Raw genomic sequence first — 27869 nt, 5'->3', positions numbered from 1 at the left:
CCTTGAGGTATTCTATCTCAATCCACTCACTCTCTCCTCCTTTCTAACATAGATCATGTCCCATACCTAGAATATATTTTCTTTCTTTTTTTCTTTTCTTTTTTACCTTTTGCTCTCGATGGCAGTATTTTATATTTTTTAATTACACGTAAAGACAATTTTTAGCATTCATCTTTTACAAGATGTTCAGTGTCAAATGTTTCTCCCTTCCTGCCTCCCTTATCCCTTCTTCCTAAAATGGTTGGCAATTTGATATAGGTTACATACGTGCAATTATGTTAAATATATTTCCATTAGTCACAATTATGAAAGAAGAAACAGACCAAAAGAAAAAAATAAAGTGAAAATAGTATGCTTTTATTTTCCTTCAGAGTCCATCAGTTTTTTATCTGAATGTGGACAGCATTTTCCATCCTGAGTCCTCTGTAACTGTCTTGGATCATTGTGCGGCTAAGAAGAGCTAAGTCATTCATAGTTGATCAGCACACAACGCTGCTGAAACTGTGTACAATGTTCACTTCATACATGCCTTTCCAGGTTTTTCTGAAATCTACCTGTTTATCATTTCTTATAGCATAACAGTATTCCATTACATTCATATACCACAACTTGTTCAGCCATTCCCCAATTGATAGGCATCTCCTCAATTTCCAAAATTTTGCCACCACAAAAGAAGCTGCTAGAAATATTTTAGGTCCCTTTCCCTTTTATATGATCTGTCTAGGATACAGACCCAGTAGGAGTATTGCTGTATCAAAGAGTATGTGCATAGTTTGACTGACCTTTGGGCATAGTTCCAAATTGTTCTTCAGAACAGTTGGATTAGTTCACAGCTCCACTATTAGTGCATTAGTGTCCCAATTTTCTGTAACATATTTTCTCCCTTCTTCATTTCTGTTAAAAATTCTATTATTCCTTCAGGGCTCAACTCAGGTGTTACATCCTCCAAGATTAAAATTTCTTTAACACATTCACATGAAAGTATTCTCTTTCTCCCTCAGCTTTCATAGAGGATTCTGTGGGAATTCTGTCTCTCCTAATACACTATACTATTATATCTCCCTTCCATACTCTATTATCTATCATATTTGTGTACACACAGATGTATAATGTCAACTTCAGTCCCTCCAAAACCTACCTGAGAATCAGATACAAAATATCTCATTTTTTTCAAAGTAAAAAATACAATTATCTTTCTAATTTCCTGGGTTAATGGATTAAGAGTACAGTTAATAAAAGAATCAAGGAACATTTACTTTAGGATTATAACTTTACTGCTACACTTAAATATGGGTGGGTAAGAACTCATACAACAGCTCCCAAGCCCAGCCACAAGCCTTTACCTTTCTTCAATCTTAAACCCTGACTGCTGATGGTTCCAGGTCTACAGAAGGGCAGTTTCCTCTTGCTCCAACACCAAGAGAATAGAAGAGTAAATGTGAGGTTCAGATAATAACACCTACATTTTTGCCTTAAGTTCTAAGTAGTTTAACAAATGAAAGAAAAAAGCCTACAACTGACCCAGATATGTGGCTCTTTCACTACTTTCCTTCTGCCACCAAGGAACATCCCAGCCCAGACCTATCCCATCCCCACGTCACAGCAATGACAGTTTTATCTTACATCCTCTATAAAAGTGCTGCTCTAGTGGCTCATCTTAGCCCAGAAGATAGAGCCCTGGATTCTCAGAAGTAATGCCAATTGTGTATGAGCTCTGGCAGGTTACACCAGGTGAGGCATTTGGGTTCATGAGTCATATCTGCTGCCCAATGATGACCTCAAAGTCTGGAGAGACATTCATCATCTGCTGAGTGGGTGACAATCAGCTGATTCATAATTCTGAGAGACAGCTCATCACACAAGCATTAAGGGCCTACTATGTGCCGAGGGCTGTACTTGGCACTAGTATAAAGACACTAGTACAAATCACCTCAAGTCTGTACTGCCACCTTCAGCTTTTGGGGGGATGGTAGTGGAGTGGCAGAGGCCATCATAATAGGCAATGGTGCTATCAAGCAACTAAAAGGACACCCAACTTTCTGTTAGCAGCCTATAAAAAAGAAGTCTAAAATGACAAGTATGATCAATCATAATCACCACTAAGTTGTTTTCCATAGCTCTTTGGGGGCAAATGCCAATGATTACATTTGGAGGTGGGGTGGGATACTTGTTCCAAAGTACGTTCTCACAAAACACAATGAGGAACAGGTGGTGAAAATGCACAAAGTGTAGAGAGAGAATATCTTGTGCAAAGAACAGCAAGAGGATCAGTGTCACTGGTTCGGAGAGAGTACAAAGAGGAGAGAAGAGTATAAGACGACGGGAAAGGTAGGAAGGGGTAGATTGTAAAGAGTTTTAAACACCAGAGAATTTCACATTTGAAGTTCGCTGAGAAGGGAGATGACATGGTCAGATTCATGGGTTAGGAAGATCACTGTGGCAGATGAGTGAAGGATGGACTGGAGTGGAGAGACTTGGGACAGGGAGACCAAGCAGGAGGCTACTGCAATAGTCCAGAATCAAGGTAATGGGTGCCTGTATCTGCATGGTGGCTGTGTTAGAGGAGAGAAGTGGATATACGACAGATGTGAAGACAGAAGTAAGGACTTAATCACGGACTGGATATAAGAGTAAGTAAGAGTGAGGAAGCAATGATAAGTAGATTGTGGGCCTATGTGAATGGGAATGAATACTGGTACCTTTGGCAAAAATAGGATTTGGGAGTGGAGAAAGAAAAATAATGAATTTAGTTTTGGATGTGTTGAATTTAAGATATCTACAATACATCCAATTCAAGATGTCCAACAAGCAACTGGAGATGATTAAGGTTTGATAAACAGAACTGAGAAACATCAACATAGAAATGACCATTGAATCCAAGGGGAAGGAGAAACCAGAGGAGGTGTGAGGATAGATGAAAAGATTTGGAAAGGCCACTGTCATGATTGGGAAAATCAACTGATTAGGGAGGTATAATGATTGCCTTGCTGCAATGCAGGTCCACTTGAGAATATGTAATGTAGATCAGTCAGCACAATTTCACAATTTTCTCCAACTTCATCCAGCAGCAGACGGTGAGAGTAATCCAAAGCTGAGGACTGACAAGGCATGATCGGTGATAGGCCAAGGGGGCAAAGAATGAATGAACAGAGGATAATACAGAGTTGGACTGGTTCACCAAGGGTTTGAGACAAGGAAAAGAGAGCATAGCTTGTGAAGACATAATGGTCTATGGAAGAAATGAAAAGTGGAGGGACTAAGGTGACAAAGAGGATAAGCAACAGGACTGGCGGTCATAAGACCATGGGCAAGATTTAGCTTTCAAAGATTATGGTCATATAAAGGAATTCTGGGGTTTATAAACACGGGAGTGGGACACTTGTGGATGATGGGTCAGATCACAGGCAAAACCATCTCTGTGGGTAGCTGAGGTAGAGGAGGTCATGGGAAATAAGGAAATGGAAAGTTAGGCGTTTGAGGTAGTATCAATATGCAGGTTGAACTGTGCTAGTGTGAGGACAGGAGTTGGGGAGGAAAAACTGTAAGTCAGGCACTGAACTTGTTGAGAAAAGAAAGAGTTTCTTAGAGTTCAGTAGATAACAACTATCAGATTTCTGACTAGGTGATTAATATGAATTGAATGAACTTCAAAGGAAAAGAGATTACTACAAAGTGAAAGTCTGAATGTCTAACAGGGAGTGAGGAATATTTGGACACCTCTACAAAAGCAGCAAGCTGGAAAATATAAAAGAAAGCACAAATGGTATTAAAAAAGGGGGGCAAGGATACTGTGCTACCAGAGGAAAGACAGATCTCAGAAGTGCTCCAAGCTGGACAGCACAAAGCTTTCTGGAAAGCCCAGTGGGAGGGGTGAATATATTCGAAATGGGATGGGAAGAAGAGGGAGGGTTAGAATAGTGAGAGCCAAGGTTCAGAATCACCAGAAGACAAAAAAGAAGTTGCAGCCAAATGAAAGGATAGCTCACAAGTTCTCAGCCAATAAGCTGAGTCTCACCTTGAGATAACGTACAATAAAAACATTTCATGAGACACTTGGTCACCTCAACTAACAGTGCTTACAAGCATTAGTTAAAAACAAAATACTATGAAGACAATAATAGCAGCTGATGAACAAACATCTGTTGAAAAGGATGAAGTATAGAAACTCCATGAAGATTACAAAAAGATTTTTTCAATAAATATATACACTAATATATAGTAACTCCAATCTAGAGGCACTGAGTCATACAAGCGAGAATGGTAAAAGATGCTGAAAAGGTGATTTGGGAGTAAGAAATTAAAAAGGTCAAAATGCTTATTGACTACTAAGAAGCATCACATCATATATAATGAATACTTTAAGAGGAAAATGCGAAAGAATTGAACTTGCAATTACTAAATGATATAAAAAAAAAAGAAACACTGTTACACAGGAAAGGGCTGATTACCAATGTGGAAGTTATTTCTGAATTAAAGTTTGGTCAAATGATTGAATAATTAGAGCAAAGGCCAGAATAACCTGCCCTTAATTAGGTCAGAAATTAGAAAAAAGGGATAAAGACAAGACAGCTGTATACTTCTTCAACAAGCCAAAAAATGGGAATAACAAGTATTGATTCTAATAATCACTATTTCCTATAGAAATTTAACTAACAAAGTAGTCACTACACCACCAGAACAAGATAAACAGAAGAGCTCACAAACACTTCTATCCTTGCCAAGAGGAGAAGACTTGGTAGCCAAGGACAATCATGAGACAGAATACAAATTCATTCACAAAATCTTTAAGAGGAGCATAATGGAAGATTATGAGTATCAAAGGTCAGCAAAATATAGTACAGTAGAAAAAGGTAGGTGCTGAGACCTATTTAAGCCACGTTATCCCCAAGAGCATTTGTACATGAAAATGTAGGGAAAAATACAAACAGATAAAATGAAGTTTTTTTTTGCTTTTTTAACCACTGAAGACAAAGTAACTACCACATCTGGACTACCTTAGACCAAATTTGTTTTATGAAGAAGTAGAAATGGCACTTAAGAAAAAGTCGAAAAGAGGTACAGTTCAAATACATATAGAAGAAATGATCATTTGAAAAGCTCAGTGATTTTCAGGATATATGAAGGGAAGATTCACTCAAATGACAGGTGATATTATTGCCAAAAGAGGCTTTTCAAGAAGACATCATGAACTTCTGACCCATCTTAGATGAAGAGATCTCTCTTACAGCAAACATGGCATGATTCTTCACAAGTAGCCTCCTGGAGCAGACTACCTTCAGACTACATTCAGTGACATGAATGGTTAGAAATAAGAGAATATGACATTCTTCTTTTGGTATTGTTTATTGATTTAAAAAAAACAACATCAAAACATTTAACTTTGGAGTAAAATGCTGACATAAAGCTATCCGCCAATAAGTTGTTTCTACACTTACTGACATCATCGAAGTGTTTGTGGGGATGTGAATAGGTGGCCTAATGATAATAAAGGGCCTGGAAAGAAGAGGACTCTTGTAAGAGGGTGAAGGAAATAGAGATATTTAGTCCAAAGAGAAGACTCAGTGGTGGTGGGTAGGGTAAAATCTGCTGTCTTCAAATATCTGAAGGTCTGTCATGTGTGAGAGGAATCTGATTTGTTCAACGTAGTTCCAAATGGCAAAACTGGGAGCAACCTGTGGAAGAGGCAGAGACTCTTTCCCTTCCTTCTCTTCTTCTTCTCTCTCTGAACTCCCTCCCTCCCTCCTCTTCTTTCTTCCTTCTTGTAAGATAGAATCTCCCCATTCTGCCTCGGCTGGAAGTGCAAGAGCTACTAATCTCCCTGCAGATGAGTCTGGCACTTCTGACCTGCTCCAATTCTGTCTTGGGAAGGTTGGTTCCTCCTTCCTTAATGAAGGAGATTCATAGTTCGTTCAGCCACTCCCTAGTCAACAGGCACCTTTGTTTCCAGTTCTGTACTACAACAAAAAGTGCTGCTGAAAACATGTATGTATGCCTTATGTCTCATAATGAAAGCTCTGGGATTAATAGATGCTTTTTGACAGATTGGGAGGATACTGTAATCAACAGAATCTATCATGGAGCCAGCTTTCCTAGACCTTACATTCAATGATTACATCTTGTCAATTTTATCTTCAAAGTATCTCCTCCATCTCAATCCAGTCAGGATACTTCCATTGCCACCAACCTAGCTGGGACTCCGCTTTACCTAGACCGCTGTGAATAGCCCAAAAGATACTTCCAACTCTATCCTCTCCTCCCCAATTCATCCTTCACAGTGTTGCCAAAGTAAGGCTCACAATAACTCCTTACTGTTTAAGCAAACATTTACAACCTCCTTCTCCTTACATTCAAAGTCTTCCGCAATTTTATTAATCCCTCTTTCAAAGTCTTATTTTATACTGTTCTTCCCATAGTCTATTTTTAGGGTCAAATTATATCACGCCCCATAGACACCACTTCCATTCACCCCCTCTGGCAAGGTGCCACCTCTAATGCCCAAGGCCCCTCTTCTCAACACTTCCCTCACATACATACCTTCAAATATACAAACAATAAAAGAAGGCAAAAAAACCCTACAATAAAATTGAATTTCTGGCTTTTACAGTATTTAACAAGAAACAGTTAAATGTTAAATTAACATCAAACTTTCTTATTTGTTTACATATCATCTCTCTTCCTCTTTCTGTGTAATTTCTCGATGTTGCTACTATTAATGTTACTTATATAAGTTGTATTCTGTATATGTTATTCTTCTGGTTCTACTCTCCCCACACATACACTGTGCATTATTTCACATCTTTCTATATTTTTTGTATTCATATTTGTATTTTATTAAGGAATAATAATATTCCATTATATTAATCCACTATAATTTATTCAACCATTCCCCAAATGACTAGAAATCTGAGCTGTTTCCAACATTTGCTATTACAAGTAATGCTGCTAAAACATCTTGTACAAATAGTTCTTTCCCTTTCTCTCAATGACACTGACTGGGGCCAAGGATACCTCTGTAATGGCCTATGTATTCCCATATTACTTTCTTAAAAGATCATGGTCATTGAGAACTCCACTAGCAGTCAAGTAGTGTTTTCCCTACCTATTCTTCTGAAGCATCTTTGTTAAGGCAGCACCTAAAAGTTTGATTGCAATTCTCTAATTCAAAAGTTTGAAAACTTCCAGAGATACTAATATTTGGCTAAAGAACTACCAAGAAATTTCCTTTCCTCCACACTTATACTCTCACTGATGTTCTAGATCTGAGCATGAAGCTTTCTCTACCTTTCTTTCAATGGTAAATTCCTGAAAGGAGGAGAATGAAGGACAAACCACAACCTGTGAGTAGCATGGGGTGCCTCACTGACAAGGCAGCTTCCTTCCTTCCTCCCACCCTTTCCTTCTTCCTTCCTTTCCTTCCTCTCCTTTTGTCCACTTAGGGTATCATACCCTTACCTATGGGTTCTCTGCCCAAAGGAATGTAAATTTTGATGGCTAAAACCTAGGGAAAATATCTTGGGGCTTAAGAGCTAGACTTCTTTCTTAAAGACCAGGCCTTAAACCCAATTCACACTGGCTCTCACTGACTGGCCAACAACAGTCCCAGTTCAAGCCCCACTTAGCGGTCATTATTTGGGCCTGATTGGCTCAGAGAAAATGTAAACAGCCAGAAACTTGCAGAATCATGCCTTCCCAGATTAATTTTTTTGTTTAGACTAAGTAAAAGAGGCCATTCTTTGTTTCATTTCTTGCCTCAATCAAACTGAGACCTGTTGACGACTTTAGCTTGAAAAGGCCTGCATCCAGGACCATCTCCAGTTGTCCTGATCTGGATGTGAGATGGACTGGACTGCCACCGAACCCAGATGGCTCCAGAGGAAAACTGAGGCTGGTGACTTTGCACAGCCTCCCTCACTTAAATCCAATTCACTTGCAACTCATGACATCACCTTCATGATGCCATGGTCCTCTCTGGAGAACATAAGGACAAACAACAATAATCTAAAGTAGAGGTATGATGATGTCATCCCATTCAATAAACTCCAGTGACTTCCTATCATTGCCAGGATCAAATAAAAAATCCTGTTTGACTTTTAAAACTCTTCATAAAACTCTGCCCCCTCCCACCTTTCCAGTCGTCTTCTCATTCTCCTCCACATATTCTGTGAGTCAGTGACACTGGCCTTCTTTCTGTTCTTTGCACGAGACATTCCACCTGCAGACTCAGTATTTTCACTGGGCTGCAACTCATGCCTGGAAAACTCTCCTTCCTTGTTTCTCTTTCTTAGCTTCCTTCAAGTCTCAGCTAAAGTCCCACCTTCTACAAGAATCCTTTTCCAATCCTTCTTAATGCTGGAGCCTTTCCTCTGAGAATTTGTCCTGTATATAACTTGTTTGTGCATGCGTGTTGTCTCTCCCATAAGACAGTGAATTCCTTGATAGCAGAGACCAGTTTTTGTCGTTCTCTGTATCTTTAGCACCTGGCACAGTGTCTAGCATAAAGCAGGTGCTTAATGTGTGCTACTTGACTGTAACTGGCTATGGCAGTGTGCCTCTTAGGCAGCCTGGTGGGCCAACCTCCCAGAGGATCATCATACTGGTCCTGGACTAATAATGCACATCCTGAGCTCAAGAACTCCTGAGCTCAAGTGATCTAATGGCTTCAGCCTTCCAGTAGCAAGGATCACATGTGTGTGTAACCACGTTCAGTCCTCAATTCAAACAGCTCAATTTGTAATGGTAGAAGACTAGAAATAAAGTCAATATTCAGCAAAGTAGAATGACAGAACTGTGGCATATGAATGTGATGGAATATTAGTGAATAAGAAACAATGAACTTGAAGAATTTAAAGAAATGAGACCTATAGAAGGTACACAGAAACAAAAAAAGATTGCAACACATAAAGGCAACAGTTTAACAGCAATTAATTCTTGTTATGAATACATAACAAAGAAGATGAAAAGGATCCTATAAGAAAAAAATTAACATGTTCAAAATTATACTGTTTCTCTTTTGAATAACATTTCATTGAAACATGTCCATGAACTTATGCTATTAACAATTAATGTTTCATGTTTCAATCATTCATAAAATCACTTGGGTTTTTTGTTTCAACTTGAATGTCTTAATTTTCTGAATGTTCTTGTTTATGGAGTATAATGCCATACTTGTTAATGAAAATTAAAATGAAAATAGTTCTGGGTGTCAATTTTGTCTCTTGAGTGCAACATGCTTTCTCTGATCTCAGTTTCCTCATCTTTAAAATGAGGAGTATTAGACTAGATGGCCCCTGAAGTTCCCTATAGCTCAGGTTCTGTGATAATGAATTATAAATCCAAACGAATGTTAAGGCTTACTGATGGAGCCATAGTATAGAAACAATTCTTCAAGTAAATGGACTCCTTTTATTGAAAAGTTCTAGATGGATAAGAAAAAAGTCCTCAGTATCTCCAAGAGGTCATAAAAATGGGAAAGGGTCCCACATGTACAAAAATATTTATAGCAGCACTCTTTGTAGAGGCCAAAAACTGGAAATCAAGGGAATGCCCATCAATTGGGGAATGGCTGAATAAATTATGATATATGAATGGAGTACTATTGTGCTATAAGAAATGATGAACAAGAAGACTTCAGAGAGGCCTGGAAAGGCTTATATGATCTGACGCTGAGCGAAAGGAGCAGAACCAGGAAAACTCTGCACACAGCAACAACCATAGTGTGTGAGAGTTTTTTTTTCTGGTAGACTTGGATCTTCATAGCAATGGAAGGACATAAAAAAAAAAAATTCCCAATGGTCTTCTAAGACAAAATGCCTTCCACATCCAGAGAAAGAACTATGGAATTCAATCGCAGAATGTAGCAGATCATTTTTGTGTGTGTGTGCATGTATAATATTTTGGTTTGTTATATGATTTCTCCCATTTATTTTAGTTCTTCTACACAGCATGACTATAGTGAAAATGTATTTAATAGGAATGTATGTGTACCTCCTATATAGAATTGTATGCTGTCTCGGGGAGGGAGGGGGGTGGTGAGGAGTATGTAGGGGGAAAAGAACCCTAAGTTTTATGGTAGTGATTGTAGAACACTAAAAATAAAGAAAAAAAGTCCTCAAACACTCCAAAATATTTATAGTAACATTTTTTGTGACAAAAAGAACAAAGTAGACGGTCATCCATTGGGGAATGGTTAAACAAATTGTGGTAAAACAAACTGTAGTACATGAATGTAATGGAATATTACTTTCCCGTAAGAAATTGTGTGTGTAATGAATACAGAGAAGCCTGGAAAGATCTATATGCAGAGTGAAGTAAGCAGAGTCAAGAAAACAATAAACACAGTAATTATTAACAATGTAAATGGAAAGAATGACACGATTAAAAAAATCCAAAGTAAATGTAACAAAATAATACAGGTTAAGCAGGACTCAAATATAAAGAAATGAAAGGATACCCCCAACTTTCCCCTTTGTGGATGGGGGGGAGGGAGAGAGGTAAAGAAGTATTGCATATTCCACATGCCTTCAGACTTTTTATGCTATTGATCAGTTGTGCTGATTTTTTTTCCTCTCTAAAAATAGTTTGCTATGTGAAATGGCTGCAGGGAGTGGGAGGGTGGGATGCTTGGGAGGCTATGGTGATGTAAGAAATAGAAAATATCAATAAAAACTTATTTAAAAAAGAATAAGCCCTAGAGCACTTTCAGATACGGTAATACTGAGCACAGTGCTTTGAACACAGTGGGTGCTTAAAAATGTTTCCTGATAAAGCATTTCAACTTTGTTTCCCCAGATTTTGGCAGCATATGTTTGAACTGACTTTATATATTTATATAGATGCATTCCTTTCCTGTTATTAAGTTCATGTCACTCTTCAGTAAACATATCGATTTTAAATAGTTATTTCGTCTCTAAACATATGGTGAAAGCTCCCCACTCCCATAAATAGGATAGAAAATTGTTAAAGTGGAATATCTGTAATCAGAGCCCTACCAATTTTCAAATAAATTAAATAATATCTGTAGAAAGAAGACTCAGTAAACTGATGGGAAAAAAAATTCAGGGATCACTATCTTACTGTTAGGATAATATTTCCATACACACCAGGACCAGCTGATGGCATCATTCCCATTTCATAATAAACACAGCAGTATACCTCACTAACATGTACATAATTAGAGACAAGCTGAATTAGGGAATTGTCCATCTTCTACAGTATTTAAAATATTTTGCCATATGCAATTCTAATATATCTAGTAGCTAATCAATTGTTGGCACATAGAGGACCTTCAGTATTCATACTTATGAATCTAAAATACTTGGAACAGCTTACATTTTATAAACCATTTTACAAACCTTTTATTAGCAGATTAGTAATTTGCCAAGAAATGAGGATGCTTTTGCAGTTTTTCTTTAGCAGACTACTGACTTCCCAGTCATCTCGTTTAGAAGATTATTTTGTTTTGTGTCTTTTTCTTCAGAGAAAGAGAGAGTCTAATTCAGTATTTACTAAGGAAGTATCCTATGGTGGCACAGAAAGGGAAAGAGAGCTGGCCTCAGTCACAACCCCAGGGTTCAAGTCCTATTCCCAAAAGTTGCACCAGCGAAGTCAGTGTCTCAGCACCTCCAGGCAATCCTTCAGGAGAAGGGTTCTTAACATATTACAGGAATTTGTTTTCAAAAATAATTTGATAACTTGTTTCCTTTGTAGCATTATGTAAAATGTATTCTGCATCTAAATGTACCTGACTCTGAGAGTGGGTCTCTAGGCTTTTGGACACTTCCAAAGAGGTCTAGGGCACACAAAAAAATCATAGAAGCTCTGATCTGAGATCAATTACATTGTATCAATCTCCATCTAAACTAGTAGAGATGTTTCCTCTATCAGTGATTCACCTCCCCCAGCACCTTCCTTCCAGCAATACCATGTGACAAGAACTATTTTCACTTTATGATTATACAAAGATGCTTTATGATAATACTAAGATGCAAACCATAACCTTAAGATTCTTAAAATATAATTGGCAAAAAGATACATATTCAAGAAATATTAACTTTCATATGCTGTACACTGAAAATTTAAAAGGCCAAGCAGCACAAGTGTTCAAGAAAAGGAGATCATGGGGCTGCCATAGTAAGGGAAAGCTCAGAAAAAAGATGGTGCTTCAACTGAGTTTTACAAGATAGAGATGGGTGGAAAAGAGGGCATGGAGTGGGGAACAGAGGAGTGTAGTAGAGTAAAGAGAAAGCACCAATTTTAAGTGTTAGAAGATTTGGGCTCATGTATCAACTTTTATTAATATGCTCTGTTTATGAACAAGTGACTTCCTTTCCCTGATCATCCTCAAGTTTTCTCATTTGTAAAATGGGTATAATACTTATATCATCAACCTTATCAAAACTGCTGTGTGGAAAGTACTTTATAAACCCTGAAGTACTAGGTAAATACAAATTATATTGTTACTTATATGTTCAAGGACAGTGAAGAGATAAAACTAGCTGACTTACAGTTGTGCTGGTAAATACAGAAGCAGGGTGGGTGAGGTACAAAATGCATACGACCCTGAATATCAAACTGATGAGGAATTTGAACTTGATTCTGTAGGCAAGGGAGAACCAGTTATTGATCATGGTAACTGTGGCATTAATCTTGTCCTATCTGGTCCAGGAACATAGAACTAAGACTAATAGGATAAATTTATTGGGAAGGCAATTTTTGCTACATAAGGAAACTCTCTTTAACAATGAGAGCTTTTCAAAAACGAAGTGGGCAGATTTGCGAAATGATCTCCCTGTCCCTGGAGGTCTCCAAGGAAGTTGGAAGGTCCCTTACAGATGTTGCAAAACATTTTAGGAATGGTTTAGACTAAATTGCTTGTAGGATTCTCAACAAATACAGGATTCTGTCAGTTCCAGGGACAAAATAAAACTGTTTCAGAAAGATTAGTCTGGCAGTAGTGTGCAGGATGAATGGAAGGAGAAAAGAGACCTATCAAGTGGTGCTAAACAAGAGTCCAGCCAAATTGTATCATAAGGCTTAATTAGTACAAAAGCACAAGTGAGATTGTGCATAAAATCAAGGTCACTTGCTTGCTTATCCCTGCCATCATCACCTTCTTCTAACCAGATTACAGAGACTAAATTTTAGTTCCATTACTGCATAATTTAAATATAGATAGGGGGCCACTATAAAAAGGAAAATCAACTAAGAGCCAGACATTCTAACTTCTAATCTTGGCTCCACCATTTTCCATCTTTGAAACCTTGTGAAAGTCACAAACTTCCCTTGGACTCAGTTTCCTCATAGGTAAAAAGGAAATAACTGACAGGATTAAATGAGAAGAAAAATGCTTTAAAAATACAAAACATAAGGGATCCTTTTCATGTCAGAGAGCACGTTGGTTTCCAAAGATCAGCTTTGTTCAATGCAGTGAAGAGAGCTCCCTCACAAAGGAATTTTCCACCACAGGATGAATCTGAGTGACAACTCCTGAATTCTGGCTGCTTCAAATAAAAGGGCTGCTTCCACAACTGTTTCAAATAAGAGAAATTATAGATTCCAATGGATTTAAGTATTATTCAAGAATCCTGAAGAGTCTTGCTCCCTTATGCTCCCCAAATCTTTAGTGCCTCTGAGAAATTCTATAGGTTCTGGAGGTCACCTATGTCTTATGTGACAGAGTAATATCAAATGAATCTTGGAAAAAAAAAGAGATATCTTAAGGATTCAAAAAAATAAGTCTTACCTGATTACAGGATAGTACAACAGAGACTAGGCATTAAGACTACCACATATGTTGGATGTCTTCAGTCTGAGCTTCAAATTAGATTTTGTTCAATAAGTCACTTGAAGATTTGTAGACTGACAATACAAAAGGCCTTTTGCCCTTCAGCATACGTAGGCTACTTTACCAACCATTTCTTCCTTCTCAAATAAAGCTTGAGAATGCAAATATTTTTGGCTGAATTCTTCACTACTTTAGAGGCTTAATATTTCCTTAACCATGTAGACTGCTGACTGAGGGTTTCCTAAAGTCTCAAGCAAAGTAATAGTGAGGTTAGGCCGAACGTGCTATAAGTGACAGGAAGCCTGAAGGCACCTTTTCATTAGCATGCTTTCTATACAAGAATAAGACTAAGAATCTTTGCCAGTTACACTAGCTCAGAGGAAGGTTTTGTGACAAGGATGAACATACTGGGGGAATGAGAAATCCAGAAATATACGACACCAGACCCATGAAAGTATGAAAAAAGGGAGGAATGGAGAGAGAAACAGGCACACCCAAAGACGTACCTGGATTTGGAACTACAACAGTATGTCTTGGGGTGGAGCCAAGATGGCAGAGTAACAGCATGCACTTTCTAGAATGCTGCCCCCAAGCCCAGCCAAATACCTGTAAAAAATGGTTCTAAACAAATTCTGGAGCTGCAGAACCCACAGAATGATGGAGTGAAGCAAATCTCCAGCCCAAGACAGCCTGGAAGGTCGCCAGGAAGTGTCTGTTGCACCATACAGAGGCACAGTCAAGCATGGGCCACTCCAGCACAGACAGGACCTGAGCAGGCCTCAGGGAGACTGAATCCGTCGCACCTGTGGCAGTTTCTAGACTTCAGGACTCCCAGAATACTGAAGACAAATTGAAAGGTCAGTGGAAAAAGCCTGTGGGACCAATGTGGGAGAGTGGAGTGATTTGGTCCCAGCCCCAGGGTGGCAGAAGGGAAAGGGAGCAGAGGAACCTGCAGCAGCCACAGCAGCAGCAGGGGTAGAGACAGTGACTGTTTCTGGCCCTCTAGGCCCACAGATTGTGGCAGAGTTGAGCAGCTGACGGTACATCCCCTCAACCCCGTTGGAAACAAAGATCTACCTTGACAAAGAGCTCAAAAGTCAAGTAAATGGCTGGGGAAACGAGCAAAAACCGAACAAAGTATCAGAATATAGAATCTTACTTTGGTGACACAGAAGACCAGAATGTGCAAAAAGAAGACAACAAAAATCAAAGCTCCTGCATCCAAAGCTTCCAAGAAAAATATCAACTGGTCTCAGGCATGGAAGAGCTCAGAAAGGATTTGGAAAATCCAGTAAGAGAAACAGAGCAACAATTGGGAAGAGAAATGAGAGCGATACAAGAAAATCATGAAAAACAGTATGCGTGTGGTTTTTGGATTATTAAAATGAGATCTGCATGAATTTCAGATGAGGTCATAGTCAATAAGCAGTTTTCCTTAAGTATGAAATTAGAAATAAAATGCTGATGGTCATTAAAAATAGCAGTTCAGCACCTCTGTGATTCTTTTACATTTCACCTATACAGGGAGCATTTGTGATTCTTCAGTTGTATAAAATAAAATACATCAGATTACAAAAAGTCAAATTATAGTCATATAATAGTTATCAAATTATGTGTTAAAAAATGAAAACAGGTTCACAGTCCCCAAGTTAAGAAGCCTTGGTCTAGAAGTGTCAGAGGCACACAGAATGGACTTCCCTGGGGTTACATAGCTAGCTAGTGTGCGTGGACGCATGCATGAAGTCAATTTGAAGGCCAGTCAAGCACTTTGGGACTACCTACAATATCCCATTGGTACGCAGAATTTTAGATACTAAGAGAAATGAGTTATCCAAATTAAAGTCTTTTAAGTTTCTCCAGATATATATAAGATAAAGGGCTTTACATTTCAGCTGTGCTACCAGTGTTTTTTGTTGAGGATGGGTAACTATTTCAGTTTTTATTAGACTTTTTTTTTCCAGGTAATAGTCTAAAAAGTATACTTAGTTAAATATTGCAGCCAATACTAAATTGAGTAAGTTTTTTTTTATCATGTGCTTACCAGATACAAGAAAATAGGGATGCAGAAAGAAAAAAAAGGCAGCAGTTCCCACCCTCAAGAAGCTGACAAATTCTATGGAAGTAGGAAGGGAAGGGTGGGAAAATATACATATACACATAAAGCAATACAGGGGAATTGCTGAACTCTAAAACTTTGCTCTCTGACCCTTAATCTTTATCCCACCTAAGCCTATCCTTCTCCACCCCCTGGGCCATCACCCTCTGGACTCACTTTTTTCTCTTGACAATCTTAACTCTTTAACTGATCAGTTCTATTTTAACCATGCACGCGCGCTCGCGCTCTCTCTCTCTCTCTCTCTCTCTCTCTCTCTCGATTCCTTTCCTTTCTTGTTTTTTAGTAGTTCTCTCCTGCTACTCCCCAACCCTGGATCACACAACCAACTCCACTGACCACTTTAGTCCCCAACTGCACAACATACTTGGAGGAAGACCAGCATTCCTCCTTCAGCCACTACAAATTTCTGTTACCTGATTTCAAAAGGGTCCTTACTACTTACTACCTGACAAAACTTTTATTTCTCTTCTTTTCTCAAGCCCACATAACCCCCTCTCCCCTTTTAATGTATGCCTTTTGTTATATTACAATCATTTCTGAATATATGTCTACCCCATGAGCTTTCCCTTGCAACAAGGACTAAATAAAAAAATAGTTCAGCAAAATCAACACCCTATTTCTGGCAGCATAAGCAAGGAGAGGTGTATTTTTCTTTAGGCCATACTTCCTAATCCGTTTTCTAACTTTCTACTTTGCTGAGAGAATTATCAGTTTAGAGATGAAAGGTTAGAGGTCATCTAATCCCTGCATTTTACAGAGGAAGAAACATGGACCCAAATATATCAAGTAACTGTTCAAGTTCATACTACAAGAAATTAGCAAAGTGGGATTTCAAATAGAAGTTAAACTCAACCTTACTATTTTCACACTGACTCCTAACAGAGGACATCTGTTCCTCTCCCTTCACTCGAAATCCCTATGAAAAGTCTTCATCCCCTTTTCTTTTAATCTTGTTGCTAACATCACTGACTCTGGGTTCAGATGACTAGGGCTCAAATCCTGACACTCCAGGCTTACTATTTGTGTGACCTTGGACAAGTCACTTAACCTTCCTTGGCTTCAGATTTCTTATATGTAAAATGAGACTGTTGAAGGAAAAAGTAGTTCTTCTTGCTCAGGCCAACTTTATTGGTTCCCTGTCTCATCCTCTCCAGTGTCCCTAAGGAGCTTGCTTTAATTTGTCACCCCCTTTCTCACTATCATCTTCAACTTTTCCCAAGCTCCTGCCTTTTTCGCTGCTTACAAAAATGCTCACAAGCCTTAAAACAAAACAAATAAAAACACCCTGATCTGACCCCGACAAACTTTCAAACTATCGCCCTCCCATTTTCCGTTTACTCCCAAACTTCTTGGAAGAATCATCATTGTTTGCAATCTCCATTTTCCCATGAACCACTCACTTCTCAGTTTCTTACAATCTAGATTTCTGTTGACAACTTGACTGAAACAGTTTTCCAAGGTTACCAATGATCTCTTAATTTTTAAATACAAAGGCCGTTTCTCCATCTTTGATGCTATGATCTGCTCTGACTTCTGGCTCTGCTTCTAGCTTTTAATACTGTTGACCCCTCTGTCCTCCCTGATCTTTGGAGACAAAGCTTTTTCCTGAGTTCGAGGAACACTGTATAGTCAGTTCAGTTTGGCAGGAGTTCCCTGAAGTTCTTGAAGAGGAGTTTGGAGGCAGGCAGGAGAGAGCCTTTACTGCAGGTTCTTAAGCAAGGCAATAATAATGAAGATGATGATGATGACGAACATCTATAGATCACTTACTATGTGCCAGGCACTGTGCTAAGTGCTCACCTCAACCTTGAGGTAGGTGCTAATTACTATCCTCATTTTACAGTTGAGGAAACTGAGGCAAGCAGTGGCTAAGTGAATTATTCAGTTTCACACAGCTATTAAATATCTGAGGCTGGATTTGCACTCAGTTCTTCCTGACTCCAGGCTCTATCCAACATGCTCAGGTTTGTTCCTCCTTGGGAAGGTCACTTTGGCAGCTGAGGGAGTGGTGGGCTGGAAGGACAGTTGCTCCATAGGCAAACTGCTGCCAAATCTTGTCAATTATCGCTCTAGATCAGTACATCTCTCCATCCCCAAATTCCTCCCTCTCAAGACCTTCATTCTCAGGGATTCCATCCTAACTCAGGCTTTTATCAACATTGTTTCAATGGATCATAAATCAGTCTTTGCATCTACAATGTTTCCCCACCATGTAACACTATCCCTTGATTAGTTGTGGTTGTAATACTGCTTTCAGCATGATGAGACCTTGTTCAGAGAAACCTTAAAAGCTGCTCCCACTCTATCAAAGCTTGTCTCAAATGAAGGCTCAACCTCCATTTCTAAATTTATTCCCATTAATCCTTTGCTCTCGATAGGTAGGAAGATCAATCAGCTCAACACCCATATGTTTTATTTTAACCTCCATGCTTCACATCTTCATATAATGTTTATTAGCATTCTCATTACTTAAAATCTTCATGTCTTTCTTGCCTCTCCCAATAAGACTCTAAGTATCTACAGGGCAAGGACTGTGCTTTTTACCTCTCTGTAGAACAGCAGGTGCCTGGTACAATTCTAAATATAGTATGTAAAGAAGAAACATTTCATGGAATCCTCTAAGATAGAAATGTCCTCAAAGACCAGCTAGTCCAATTACTGTCACAATGAATTAATATAATTCTCAATTATAGCCCCCTCATATACTGTCACTCAGCCTCTGCTTAAATACACTGAGCTTCAGTTTGTTTGAAAATAACATAAGTAAAAATTGTTAAGTCAGGTGATGACTCAGACCAGCAACCAAGCCATCATCCTTTTCAATGAACATTTATTGAGACCCTAGTATATGATTAGCATTGTAGACAGAAGGAATGACAAAAAACAAAACAAAACACCACCTCAAAAAACTCCCAAAACTCAAAATAAGAGTTGGCCTCTATCCTCAAGGAGTTTCCAATCTAGTTGAGGAGACAAAGCAAAGAACCAAACCAAACCACAAGACAACACTGACATCTCAACGAAAATGGCTTAATGGTGTGTGTATTAAATTAGTGGATGACATAATCTGGGAAGGTATGCTTATATACTAGATGATAGAATCAAGAGCCAAAGACATCTCAATAGACTGGAGAAATAAGATGAAACTAAAATAATGATATTTAATAGGAATAAATACAAGTCTTATACTCCAGTTTAAAACAAAACTGCAGAGGATGTCCCAAGAGTCTTTGTGCAGTTTTAAGCTTTAATAACTTTGTTGTTGTTCATTTGTTTTTCAATCATGTCCAACTCTTTGTGACCCTTTTTGGAGTTTTCTTAACAGATACTGAAGTGGTTTGTCATTTTTCTTCAGCTGATGTTACACATGAGGAAATAGGGGCAAACAAGGTGAAGTGACTTGCCTGGGGTCAAACAGCTAGTAAGTGTCTGAGGCCAGATCTGAACGCAGGAAAACCTCTACCTACTGGGCCCCATTAGTAGCTCAAAACTGCACAAAGACTTTTGGAACACTGTGTGCAAGAATGAACATAGCATTAAAATACATTTTGTGTGAAAAAGCTTCATCAGATGTATAAAAGACTGCATGAACGAAGTCTCTGAAACGAGGCAGGCAGTAATCCTATTGCACTCCGGGCTAGTCAGAGGATCTTGCAAAATACTGAGTACCTATTAATGCTAATTACCTAGAAGTCATGAGAAGATACAACCTGCAGTGTGTTCAAATGATGGAGACCAGGATAGAAGATAAAGAATGCATCACATAAAGATTAACAGACTCCATTAGAATATAACCTCATCTTATTTACTGATTGTCTTCAATGATGAGAGGAATAGAAAACAGAAAACAATCTGGTTCCCCTCCCCCAAGGATCTCGGCCCCCCATGATAACCTCTTCTATAACTTGACATCCTTAATATGTAGAGCTACATGGATTAGCATGTTATGGTGCTGAAAGTTCAATTTGTAGGTGCTTAATTGGAGTCAATATAGAATAATGGCAAACACAAGGCTAGAATTCAAAAATTAACCATAGGTGTTTCTTGACTCAGTTTTCATATTTTAAAATGGGTACAAAATTATTCATTTCTAACCTGCCTCAGAGTGAGCTAAAAGCATAGAAATATGTGTATATATAAAGCACTTGGAGCCCAGAAGAAGAGCAATGGTATACGATGCTTTTATTCAAAATGAAGGCTTCCTAAGTTGTTCTGCCACTGGCCTCTTTCACCAAATCAGTCTCTAATTCCATCTTTGCCATTAAGCCCCCACTACAAACTAGACTACATAAAAGACTTCTCAAACTCTAAGCTACTTGTTAGATTTAAGAGCATAATCAATCATTCTTCATCTTGGCATCCAGGTATCATTTTTATAGTTTGAAGTTTCTTTGTTCTTGCTACATCTCACCATTTCCTCCACAGTTTACTTGCTTCCCTAAAATTCATTAGCAAAAGAATATGGGATCTAATGTTCCACCTGGTTATTCTACCTTACTCCTTGCTCCTTGTCTTTTCCTCACCATTTAGAATCATGCAACTACTTTTTTCTTGAAAAATGTACAATGTCCTCCAAGTCCTAATAATTACTAAGGTACTAAAGCCTCACCTCCAAACTAACTCATTATTACCACTATATCAGACGTGCAATTTTATGGGTGAGGGGTACTCCCTCCCCCATCCATCACAGCTCTTCCATGACTTAGTAGATAGTTATGTGACTTTCAAAGACATTAATTAGATGACCTCCCTCTACCATACACACAGCTAGTGACTGCAGGAGCATTGAACAGAGGTCTCCCAGATTTTTGTATGTCATTCTAACTTTACCATGGTGCCTCTGATTTTAGTTTTCCCAATTTGGTAAATGTTCAAATCTAATTTGTTTATATGACAACCACATGAAATGTTTCTACACATGACTTGGACTTCTCAGTAATAGAGGTTTAAAACAATACTTTCCCCCTAAACTTGAGCCATGCCACCAGCATACTAAAATACTTTATACTTCAGCCTTGGGGGAAAAAGGGGTTGAGGCTTATATGGAAATTATATTTTTTTCTCCAAACAATATGAAATTGTGCCAAAAATCATATAAAGGAAATGAATCAGAAGCAAGAAGCTATGTTTATTCTTATAAAACTTCAATTTCCTATGTAATTATGAAACTTAATTTGCATGATTTTGTAAAAATATGCATAGAGACATGAGAAATTTAGGTATTTCTGGTCACTACTAAAAGAACATTTGCATGGTGCTTCATTAATGATTAAAAAGATGTACCTTATTCTACTGCCATTTTATGAGACACGAGGATTCAAAGTATCCACAGGGTTAATAAAGGGAATAAATATTGATATCTGTGTTGTCAAAAGATGAGGACATCAAATTTAAAAAATCATAGAATCACTACATTTTATCGCTAGGAGGAACCTTGGTGAATATCACATCTAATGGTCCTCCAATTTTTTTCTGCTCACAGAACAGTGTTATTTTTTGAGGAACCAGGCATACTGGTGGAAAATTACAAATACAAATTCTGTACAATTCCTGGTACACGTAGCCAAAACAACTTTGAGGTGGCACTCTTGGGTAACTATAGATCTAATCTAACATCCTGCCTACAAACTTACATACCTAGATATAAATACTTACATATACATACTTGCAAACCTATTTGGACAGAGTAAAATCAAACTTTTAAACAAATATAATGTCCTTATAGAGACACACCAGATTAGTATGCTCCAGTATGAAGGATCTGAAAAGTGAGAGGATTGTCCCTTCTCACTTGGTTGATCAAAATTAATTCAACCATGAATGGTATGGATAGAAAGAGTGCGGACTCATTCAAATCTCACAAAGATTGGCACAAAAAGCACTGTACAAATTACATTTCTTTCTGCCTTTCCCAGTTCACCCTTTCCTTTACTACCTCCTTAGGGTTACCTTATGGAGGACAAACACCTACTTCCAAAGCATCCCTTGGTGCCACTGGGGAAAAACAGAACACTGGGCAGGCCAGCCATGGGTCTGACTCCTTGTAGATTATTTTTCAATTTTATCTGCCAAATAATTTTATTACAAATTAATGGTTGTCACTATATTTTTCTGGGAGTTACTCTTTGATCAACATTCCTTGTAAGATTAACTTACTTCAGTATTCATAATCTAGCATCAATACCCCTTTCTAGACTGATTTTACACTATTCCCCTGACACACTCAACATTTCAGTCAAAGAGAAGGAAGGGAATAAGCATTTATATAGGGCCTATATAAGCATCAGTGCTAAGTGCTTTACAAATATCTCATTTGATCCCCACACCACTGGGAGGCAGGTGCTGCTATTATTCCATTTTACAGTAGAGAAAGCAAGAAAATAGAGATTGAGTGACTTGCCTAATGTCACACATTTAGCTGGTATCTGACCTGGATTTGAACTCAGGTTTTCCTGACTCTTGGCCCGGTCCTCTACCTACTGAGCAGACCAGAAGCCTATTTCTGTTGTCCCTAGTACAAAATATTCCATCTCCGTTTGAGGCTTTCACACAGGTTTTCTTGCCATACACAGATCATTTTCCTCTATCTCTTGGGATCCATAGCTCCCTTCAAGGCTTGCCTCCAGCTCACCTCCTATAGAAAGGACTTCCTGGATTCCCCAAGTTTTTAGTGCTCTCCCCTCCTCAAAATGCTTTTGATGTATTTTGTATGTACTTTTTTGTATACATGTTGTTTCTACCCTGTAGAATAAAAACTGAAGGACAGTGCCTGTGTTATTTTTTAACACCACAACATAATAAGTGCTTAATAAATCATTGCTGAATTAACTAGGAAACTGAGGCCCAGTGACATGAAGTGACCTGCCCAAGATGGACTCTTTTGAGCTGCAAGGGCCCTCTTTCAGAAGCATCACACAGCTAGTAAACTGCGGAGCCAATCACAAACACCAGGAACTCAATGTACCTTCTGCAATACCACATTAATCTCCTTAAATCAGTCATGAAATACTTGTGTCAAAATTTCTGTGACAAAAATTATGATTTTAATTTTCTTAAATCAATCAAAAGTTCTGTGCCAAAAACTATGATGATAAGTTATTAACAATTTTAACTCATGACCTTCTTGAATAGTAACAATATTACACCATGCAAATTCAGCCTTGCAGAAATTCATTTTTACCAAAGGCAAATTCCCACCACACAATGTTATCACAAAGTAATAATTAACAAATTATACATATCTCCATTATTTGCTGTTTCCTTTGCTTGTCTTGGGAAACCTCTCTAGATGCTGTTACTGGGGAGGGAAAAGGAAAGAGCATGAAGACAGCAAAACTCAACTCAAACCTTCCACAACCACAACTTCCACCACATTCTCTTCTTTAGATTTTTTCTGTACATCTTATGATCTCATGTAGAGAGAAGCTATAGCCAAGACAGAAGTTTCATCCTGAGCATCTGACTGCTCTTTCTATCAAGTTATAGAAACACCTGTTTTTGCAACTCCACTCTGTTCTCTGCCCTCCATCCTGTTCTTTACTTTGCCATCCTAACTGCTCCTTGGAGCACCCCACTGATGCTCTACTTGACTGTGCATCATTCTCAAAAGTATTCTAAGAAATCTATCAACAAACATTCTTACTTACCACATGGCATGCACGATCACCTAAATGTCAAGAAGGAAGGAATCATATATGATATACACAAAGAAGAGATAAAATAGGGGAAGTTCAATTTATCATGATGGTAGATTTTTTTTTTTAATAAACAAAATGAACAACCAAAATTAGTCTGCACCTGACAAACCTATTTTACAAGGGATTACAATCCTCTCTTGTTAGCTATTAGTTACTATTTAATCAAAGAATGTTGAATAGATCTTTGATTCAAATGACACGTTTTGAATTATTAAGTAACAAATACCTATCAATGTGCCTCCTTTTGGGGAAACTAATTTCCTTTCTGTTTACTTTCCATTAAATTATGCCACAAAAAGAGGGAAGTTTTTTCTTCATGGCAATTTCTTTATTCAGTGACTCGAGTGTAGATAGTGCTCCTAAGCCAAAAACTGAGAAAAGCTATGATTTCAACCCCTTTTATTGTCAGTAAATAAAAACAGTCATCGAGAATCAAGAATTTAGCGTTCTTCCTCCCTTTCATATTTCTTCCTGGCTTATTTCAAATCTGTCACTATGTAAAGCCATAGCACACTCTTTTCTTTTTCTATGATAATCACCTATGATAATTTGGCCTAAAAGAGACACTAATCTTCCACATTTGCATCATTTCACCTACAGTTTGTGGAACACAGATGTGGTTCTATTTCTTATCTATCTTCTTCACAGATACTCAAATGTGTGTTATTTATTAGAATCCCATGAGTGTGCTATCTTTCCAATACTGACATTATGCAGATAATCCTCTAAATGATTTCCAAAAGGGTAGACAGAGTCACTGTAATTCATAAACACTCTCATTCGGTGGTGCTTATAACTAGCTTAATGGCTCACCAGGATTAAGGAGTGCAGCCTGCTCTTCTGGAAAGCAACAAAGTTGTGGCCTGCCAGGAACTGAATCCATTACTTCTGCTGATTGGTTAATTCAGAGCTGCAAGAGACTTTAGAGCACAGCTAGTTCAAACCTTTCATTTTACAGATGAGGAAATTGAGGCTCCAGTGAAAGAGCTTGCTCAAAGTCACACAGGTGGGAAGTAGAAGGGTGGGAATTTAGACCTAGATCCGATGACTCCAGATGTGTTCTTTTTTCTTCACTATGCTGATCTTCAAAACAAAAAGCCATTTAAATATATTTCTAATAGTTATCATGACCTTGAAATTTTAAGAGTTGGATCCAAAAGGTCTTGGATACTGCACTCTACTTATTAATGATCAAAGGTATGTTATATATGTGTGGTGCAAATATATTAAGAAATAAATTTGTTTCCTCTTATTAAGAGAAGTTAATGATAATGGTATGTACTGTAGGTGATTTATACAAGGTCACAGAGCTATTCATTGAATGGAGAGTGTCATACAACTTTAATTTGTGTTCAACTGATCTTGAATTCAAAGGAGAACCATTCTCTGTGTTACCCTGGGAGGATCATTTCCCTCTAAACTTAAGTTTCCCCATCTGTAAAATGAGGAGGTACACAAGATGGTCTTTAAAGTTCTTTTCAACTTTAAATCCCTTTCATCCAACAAATGTTTATTAAAGATTCACTAGTATAAGGCACCTCATTAGGTGTTGCATATACAAAAACGGAAAGAAAAATAGTCCCTGCCCTTAAGCAGTTGACAAGCCATTGGAAAAAAGTAGATACAATATGTACAAGTTTTCAAATACAGGGTACATACAAAGTAATGCAAAAATAATTTCAAGACATAAAAGGCACTAACAACTGAGCAAGTGTCATCACTTAGAAGAAACTGGGTATTCTAAAAGAAAGGTACGAAGAAGTGTGCATTCCAGATATAGGGGGACTACCAGTACAAAGGCACTAAAGTGGGAAATTAAATGCCATGAACAAAAAATCTTAAGTAATCACAGAACTATCTAAATATAGATATATTTATATACCTTATAGGTATCTATAAGACAGACTTTATGGGTCTAGTGATGGGCAGCATAATATAGAGAAGCTCATCACCAGAATGTCTGCGTGGTGATAGATTTCTGGTCACTAAAAGTCTTGAAGACTTTCTACTAAATCACAGAAGGGTTGCTATCAAAGGAGATGAAATTAGATGTCACTGAAATATGATTATCTGTGCGTGTGCCTTATCAAATCCTAAGAAACTGTAACATGAGAATAGGGACTGTCTTATCTACAATTTTTATCTCCTCCAGGACAGAGCATAGTGTCCTATACAGATAATATTCAATAAATGTTTCTTAAAGGAATGAATGATTTAAACAATGCTTCAACTGGAGGAGAATAAATGATCTTATGAGTGACAAGGAGCATACAGGATAGTCATGAAATCTGTAAAAGACGTCCCTCCCTCCCCCGTTTTAGGATTCTTTTTCCATTAGTTTACCCCAAGAATTCAGCTAGAACTCATCACCTTGTCATGTGATACTTACTTGGAAACAGCTGGGGCTCTAAACACAACCTCAACAGAACAATCTTCCCTTTACTTTCCAAGTGACTTCCTTCCCCACCTCCCACAAATCATTCTTAGCCAGTTGTGGTGTAACCTAAAATGTCCTACATTTGAAATCAGAACATTTGGTGAAAATTCCTTGGTCTAATTACAGTATAACCTTGGGTCTCTTCCTTTCTCCAAACCTCAGTTTTCTCCTTCGTAAAATGAGGGAGTTGGACGACCTCTAAGGCCCCTTCTAGGTCTAAACCCGACGATTTATTCTCCCTCAGGACTGGGTGAGGCAGCCAAGTACAGTGAGTGGAAGAAAGCAAGCTAAATTGGGGGTCAAAGGACCTGGATTCAAATCCCAGCCTAGTAATTTAATACCTGTGTGATAGCCATCTCCTTTCCCCATCTGTAAAATGAAAGAGTCGGACTGGATGACCTCTAAGGCTCCTTCCAAGATCGAAGTAAGAGCCACTACGCCTTGGGTTCAAATGCTGCTCAGTGGGTAACTCCCCTCCCCTCCCCGGACCTCAGTTTCCTTGTCTGCAAAAGGGAGGGGGCTGGGCTGGATGACCCCCGAGATGCGCGATCCTACACGTCTCTGGGCGGTGTTAGCCCCAGGAAGGCTCGGGATCCGCGGACGCTCGCTCCTCAGCCCCGTACTCCCCCCTACAAGGGCCTCTGGGTCATTATTTTAAGTAAAAAGACAGGGCATCCCGGAGGCAGGTGGGGGGCCGTCCAGATTCATTTCCTCCCCTGGTGCCCCTCACCCCATTAACCCTTCCCAGACGGGGCGGGGAAGCCCCCAGTGGTCCCCCTCCCCCTCTCCCCGCAATGACTGGGCGGTCACCCCCACCACATCACCCCACCCCAACCCCCCACCCTCCGCCCCAGCCAGGGCGCCATCCTCCCGGCCCCCCCCCTGGCTAGAGGGTCCCCGGCCCCGAGCCCGCGCTCGCCGTCCCCGCCCCAGCCCGGGCCGCCGGGGGCGTGGACAGACCCCGCGCCCTCCGCTCCAGTGGGGGAGGCGAGTCCCCACCCGCTCCGGGTGGCGCCGTGGTGTGGCCCCTGGCTAGCCAGTCTTCCTCCTGCAGGGGGGCGGCGGAGCGTTTTTTCCCCTTAGGCGGGTCCCTCGGCACCCACCTTGAGGGTTGGATACTCTTGCACCTTCAGGGTCATGGAAAGCTGAGCAGCTGATTCCTGCACCGCCATTTTGGATTGGCCAAAACATTACAGACCAAAGGGAGCCACCTCCGGGGCGCGGTGCATGACGGGTAACAGACAGCTCTCCTTTCCCTCCCACCTCGCCTCCACCCATTACCGGGAGGGAGCAGGCGTTTTAGCCAATCGCTTCCGCCCAACCGCCTGTGGTGGCGGAAGAACGCACAGCTCTGGGCAGGGATGCGTGAAAGGACGACGGGATAGTCCAATCAACTCCCTCCTTTCATGATTCTCTTCCAATCATAGGAAAGCGTAGGCTATGAAGACGTTTTTTACTGGACCGAAAAGAAAGGAGGAAGGCGTATTTCGTTTTTGAGACGCCAGGGCTACAGTGATGATTCCCAATTGGCCCGGGGTCGCCCAGGGGCCAATCAGGGACCTAGTTTCCTTCTGACTCTGACGTGATAGGCGGGGCCAGCCAGGTAGACTGATTGACGTTTCCATTTCCCACATATTTAATGGCTAGGGGCTGCGGTCAATGACAAATTTTATTCTAAACATGGAGACCCTGACGAAAGGTGCTTCTAGCTTCACAAACGAGTGTATAAAATTGCTTGGGCTACTGAAGACGCCCTCCGAGCCTTAGATGGTCATGGGGGCCAATCAGGGACGCCCCTATGCAGGACCACTTTTCGGGGTGGGAAACCAGGAACTT

The 27869-nt window shown here is 39.3% G+C and overlaps 1 protein-coding gene across 4 annotated transcripts in view; it reads right to left on the bottom strand.

Annotated features, from left to right (window-relative positions):
- The window catches only part of MAEA (macrophage erythroblast attacher, E3 ubiquitin ligase), a 128256-nt gene extending 100760 nt beyond the window's left edge, over positions 1–27496 (bottom strand). The window contains exon 1 of one of the 4 annotated variants that reach the window (XM_072619956.1): positions 27137–27496. In XM_072619956.1, the coding sequence (XP_072476057.1) occupies positions 27137–27205 (69 nt within the window). In that variant the 5' untranslated portion in view covers positions 27206–27496. Of the gene's footprint in view, positions 1–1343; positions 1404–24409; positions 24505–27136 lie in introns of those variants that run through there. The other 3 variants (XM_072619954.1, XM_072619957.1, XM_072619958.1) reach the window with 3 other exon arrangements.
- Between the last annotated feature and the right edge of the window lie 373 nt (positions 27497–27869).

Source organism: Notamacropus eugenii, chromosome 6, assembly GCF_028372415.1.
Source record: "Notamacropus eugenii isolate mMacEug1 chromosome 6, mMacEug1.pri_v2, whole genome shotgun sequence".
Taxonomy (NCBI): domain Eukaryota; kingdom Metazoa; phylum Chordata; class Mammalia; order Diprotodontia; family Macropodidae; genus Notamacropus; species Notamacropus eugenii.
The sequence above is the reverse complement of the archived record's forward strand: the minus strand, read 5'-3'. Positions and strand labels throughout refer to the sequence as shown.